This window comes from Lepidochelys olivacea (genome assembly GCF_965140295.1).
Source record: "Lepidochelys olivacea isolate rLepOli2 genome assembly, chromosome: 24".
Classification (NCBI taxonomy): domain Eukaryota; kingdom Metazoa; phylum Chordata; order Testudines; family Cheloniidae; genus Lepidochelys; species Lepidochelys olivacea.
In genome coordinates, this window is record NC_140434.1 from 2,382,447 (window position 1) to 2,388,100 (window position 5,654).

Consider the following 5,654-nt stretch of genomic DNA (forward strand, 5'->3'; position numbering starts at 1 on the left):
ACATTTTTTAGCAAGAGATATTACTAATGTCGTCTTGTAACAGCGTGTAACAGGGGTGAACCTCGAACTTACTCTGTGTTACGAGGAGTCAGAACTATTGGGTTGTATTTCTGTTTCTGGAACTGACCCCCGTGTGACCTTCACCTCCACGTGCCTCTTGTTCTATGCCAAAAAAAACAAGGATAGTAAGGTTGTTACGGGTGGAAGTTTTTCGGCGTTCGCAGAACTCAAGATTCCAAAGCACCTGACAAACACGTATTGGTGTTTCACACATAAAAAGGGTTGTATTCTTAGAAGATTAATAAATTGTTCCTGGGATTAGACGCCTCTGCAATGAGTAATAGAGTCACTTAAAAAAAAATAGAGGCCACGGGCTCTCATGTCATTCCTTTAATCAGGTCGTGATTCAAAGCCAAAGAATTTGGGGATATTTCATTTTCATTCTAATGTAATTTTGCATTTGGTGTATTTATAGGAAAACGAAGGGGCTCCCTTGGCGTTAATCCGCAGAGTTGCTTCAAACTGAAAGAGGTGCAGGGCCTTAAAGTCAAAGGAGGACATTTCTGCCTTCTTCCCTGGATATAGAATGCACTCCTAGAGATATATTTTACACTTAAAACAACATTCTGGTTCTTGCAGAAATGTTTTATGCAACATAACCTGTGGCTGGTGGGACATGTCTAGTTGGCAGCCAGTATCAAGTCGAGTGCCTCAAGAGTCGGTCCTGGGGCCGGTTTTGTTCACTATCTTCATAAATGATCTGGAGGACGGTGCGGATTGCACCCTCAGCAAGTTTGCAGATGACACTAAACTGGGAGAAGCGGTAGATACGCTGGAGGGTAGGGATAGGATACAGAGGGCCCTAGACAAATTAGAGAATTGGGCCAAAAAGAAATCTGACGAGGTTCAACAAGGACAAGTGCAGAGTCCTGCACTTAGGACGGAAGAATCCCATGCACCGCTACAGACTAGGGACCAAATGGCTCGGCAGCAGTTCTGCAAAAAAGGACCTAGGGGTTACAGTGGACGAGAAGCTAGATATGAGTTGCCAAGAAGGCCAATGGCATTTTGGGATGTATAAGTAGGGGCATTGCCAGCAGATTGAGGGACGTGATCATTCCCCTCTAGTCAACATTGGTGAGGCCTCATCTGGAGTACTGTGTCCAGTTTTGGGCCCCACACTAGAAGAAGGATGTGGAAAAATTGGAAAGAGTCCAGCGGAGGGCAACAAAAATGATTAGGGGAGTGGAACACATGACTTATGAGGAGAGGCTGAGGGAACTGGGATTGTTCAGTCTGCAGAAGAGAAGAATGAGGGGGGATTTGATAGCTGCTTTCAACTACCTGAAAGGGGGTTCCAAAGAGGATGGCTCCAGACTGTTCTCAGTGGTAGCTGATGACAGAACAAGGAGTAACGGTCTCAAGTTGCAGTGGGGGAGGTTTAGGTTGGATACTAGGAAAAACATTTTCACTAGGAGGGTGGTGAAACACTGGAATGCGTTACCTAGGGAGGTGGTGGAATCTCCCTCCTTAGATATTTTTAAGGTCAGGCTTGACAAAGCCTTGGCTGGGATGATTTAGTTGGGGATTGGTCCTGCTTTGAGCAAGGGGTTGGACTAGATGACCTCCTGAGGTCCCTTCCAACCCTGATATTCTATGATTCTATGGTTTCTAACAGAGTACAAATTTAATGATTTAACTGAAAACCTTTCTAGAAAAGAGCACTGCTTCCTTCAACTCCCCCCTATCCCTTCCATGGACCCATGAGTAAATCTGGTCTAGGAAACCCTTTGAGATACCATTGGTGACACAAGTGGCGGTCCTATGTTAGGTCAAGGTTTAATCATCGTAAGGTGAAATTCACCTCTGGGCAGAGGGCCAACACAAAGGCCCATGCTCCACTGAAGTCCCTACTCAGAGGTAGTTTGAAAGTTTGAAGTGGGGCTAAAATTGTCCACAGGCATCGTACTATCCCCCTGCCAAAAAGTGAATTTGAGACTTAAGGTCATGACAGGAAAGACACTGAAGGCAATGGAATGATTCCGATTGTTTTCAAAGGGAATTGGATCTGACCCGTTGGGGATGGAGCTTGTGAGAAAGCAGAAAAATGGATCTTTGCTTCCTGGCAAGTTTATCATGAACTGTAGAATGCCCCTAACAATGACCTGCATGAACTGAAAGGACCAAAGGGGATATCTGTTCAGGACAGCCAGTTGTGCTACTGATGCAATTCTGAATCACCTTGACATGCATGCTCATTGCAGCACCAAGAGAGTCACTGGAATGATACTAGGAATGCAGATTGCAACGTGCATGTCACTCCCTTTGAGGCTGAGATTAGCCCAATACTCCCAAACCCTGAGAAAACAGCTCCATCAAAAGAAGGATTTACCGAGGCATGCAACTTTGTTTGGTAACTAAATGGGACTTCCTGTACCAAACGCATCACAGATCCTCCAGGCAGTCCTAGACACTGTATAAAAGCGCTCACAACTCAGGGTCCTTCTAAACACTTCTCCACACTTCAGCTCCTCGGTCAACTGGGTAAGTCCAATTTGAATCAAACTCTTTCTAACATCAAGAGGTGTCACAGTAGGATCTATTTCCATTTAAGACTGAATCTTGCATGTACGCTCTGTGATTTTTATCAGGGATTAGAGCGTTGTTCCATACATAATTATCTTGTGTAGATAATCAGTAGCTGGTTGTGGTGGATCCATGATTTGAAGCCAAAGGTGGGGATTTTAGGAGCACCAAATGCAACTGAGAAACATATTTCCTAATAACTGGAAATTGATTTCGGGCATTTAAATCTTCCTAAAGTAATTTTAGAAAGTTTCTTAGCCATTTTTTGCTTGGCTAGATTAGGAAGAAACTTTCCCAGTTTATTCCATACATGGCCAATTTAGGGGTCTTCTACTTTATTTGGAAGTAGCCGTTACTCCTCACTATTGGAGGCAGGAGAATTATTAAGCTGACAACTGGTGTGATCCAGTCTAGCAATTCCAATGTTCTTATGAGCAGAAATACCCATTGAAGATTCTTATACTCAGATGGTATAATTTATTGTCGCTCCATAGAAGTCAGTGGACCTGAACCCATTTTACCAGAGCTGAGGATCTTGTCCTTAGTGATTTATTTGAAGAAAAGAAAAGTTTCTGTTTATTCATCCGCAAGTATTCGTGACTCCCAAGGTTTAGAAAGCCAAAGAGCCACATTCTGGCACTGGACTCAACTGGTTTGAATGCAGAGGTTGAATCTTCAAAGGAAAGCTAATGATAGCAGTATCCCAGCCATGTTCTCTTTGAGCAATGTCTATAATGGACACCGAATCCCGGGGGTCCGTCAATGAAATAGTTACTCTTACTGGTTTTTCAGACAAAGTCATTGAGAAGGGTTCAAATGGGCCTGTTGGGAGGGAAGTTTACTGTGAGTGGATAAGAGGCATAGAAAGAGGAAATAGGGACCAATACGCAGCCACAAACATAGGGACTAAATCCACTCCTTCTCTCTCTTGGGCCCCACAGCGACATCACTGCAAGAGTAACCGAGTTTTGAGTCTTTTCTTCCACTGACACTAGTACCTTTTCTTTACTCTATTCCCTGTCAACCTCTGGAACTCCTTGCCAGAGGCTGTTGTGAAGGCCAGTACTATAATGGGGTTCAAGAGGGAGCTAGATAGATTCATGAAAGATAGGTCCATCAATGGCTATGAGCCAGGATGGGCAGGAGTGGTGTCCTCTGTTTTCCAGAAGCTGGGATTGGGTGACAGGGCATGGATCACTTGATGATAACCTGGTCTTTCCCTTTGGGGCACCTGCCATTGGCCACTGTCAGAGGACAGGATACTGGGCTTGATGGACCTTTGATCTGACCCAGTATGGCCATTCTTATCTTCTTATGTTTTGTTGTGTGTTTCAGGTTTGCACACAGAAAGATGTCTTGCTCCAGCCTGTGCTATCCAGAATGCGGGGTGGCCCAGCCCAGTCCAGTTTCTGGCAGCTGGAACGAGCCATGTGTTAGGCAGTGCCCTGACTCTGAAGTGGTCATCAGACCATCACCCGTTGTCGTGACCATCCCGGGACCAATTCTCAGCACTTTCCCTCAGCAGAGTGAAGTGGCAGCTGTAGGAGCACCTGTGGTCGGAGCCGGCTATGGGGGTTCATTCGGTTTGGGGGGATTGTACGGCTATGGAGGCCGTTACGGAGGATTGTATGGTTACGGGGGATCAGGTGCTTATGGAGGCCGTTACGGAGGATTGTATGGTTACGGGAGATTAGGTGCTTATGGGGGCCGTTATGGTTACGGGGGATTGAGTAGTTACGGGGGCCGTTATGGTGGACTGTGCGGTTACGGGGGATTGTATGGTTATGGGGGTGGTTTCGGGGGATTGTGTGGTTACGGGGGCCATTATGGTTACGGGGGATTGAGTGGTTGCGGGGGCCCTTATGGCGGACTGTGCGGTTATGGGGGCCGTTATGGTGGACTGTGTGGTTACGGGGGAGGTTACGGTTATGGAGGATTATCCGGTTCCGGGGTATCTTGCCATAGGTACCTGAGTGGAAGCTGTACACCATGTTAAACCTTGCAGGAATATCAATGGTAAAAAAAAAAAGACCAGGAAATGAAGAACAAGCTACAGATTCAGATGGAGATTTCAGAAGCGCTGTGCAGGCATGGCTCCACTTGAATTCATCGCGAGCTGTGTCTGCTCAGCGCCTTTGTCTCCTAGACCCATTTCTAATGTTATGCTTTAAACTTTTTCTGCCAATGCTTTCCCAACCACGTGCTTAGTCTCTTAGTCACATGTGGACTCATTCTGAATTACACTCAGGTTGTTTGCACTTACCCCTCAGTGTGAAGGAAACAGGGGCCTTAAAACAGGCATCAGTTGTATTTATTATCGCTTTAATTTGTTTGTCCAACTCTGCACCTGCGAAAAAGGAAAAACAACATCTCGCCTCAAATGCATCGCAAGGAAGCGGGTGATCAGTCGCAGCCCCTCTGGAAACACGTGAAATACCTTCTTTCTCTTGTGTATTATTTCTTTCTGTAACTGTGTATTGCAAATTTCATTCAGTCGCAGCCCCTCTGGAAACACGTGAAATACCTTCTTTCTCTTGTGTATTATTTCTATCTGTAACTGTGTATTGCAAATTTCATTCTCATTAAAAACTATGCTGCATCGTAATATCGGTCTTCTGGCTTTCCTTGTTCCTCCCTCCTTGTTTAGAAATCCTGCTGCATGAAATTCATCCCTGTAGAGCAGGCAGCACCAGACACCTCTCAAGTTGCAACTTTCGAAGGCATGGAGTGATAGGAGATTAAAGCCCTTTAAGTGGTTCATAGCGATGTGGAAGCTTTTCGAGATATTAAAAGATCACAGCTGTAGAGTTTGACAATCAAGTCTGTTTGCCACCATTGTTAATTCCTTGTTTCACCCTGGTCTGTCACAACGTAACGAAAACACAACAAAAGCTGAAGATCAAAAAGTTTCTACGTTATGCAGCTGCTGTTAGAAAGTTAAAAGGCTTAAAGAAACGCTCCTTATTCCTGGATAGGAGAGAACCTAGCCTGATTCTCCTTGACACTAAAGTCTTGTGACACTCCTCTGGCATTGGAAAGAGGCAGGAAAGTCACTACAAATGTAGGTC

The 5,654-nt window shown here is 45.2% G+C and overlaps 1 protein-coding gene across 1 annotated transcript; it reads left to right on the forward strand.

Moving 5' to 3' along the window:
• Nucleotides 1-2,438: 2,438 nt before the first annotated feature.
• On the forward strand, nucleotides 2,439-5,191 carry LOC311512697 (uncharacterized protein). The gene is made up of 2 exons (XM_084614036.1): nucleotides 2,439-2,544; nucleotides 3,922-5,191. The coding sequence occupies exon 2, from the start codon at nucleotides 3,938-3,940 to the stop codon at nucleotides 4,580-4,582; it is 645 nt and encodes a 214-aa protein (XP_084470162.1). The 5' UTR covers nucleotides 2,439-2,544; nucleotides 3,922-3,937; the 3' UTR covers nucleotides 4,583-5,191.
• The last annotated feature ends 463 nt before the right edge of the window (nucleotides 5,192-5,654 follow it).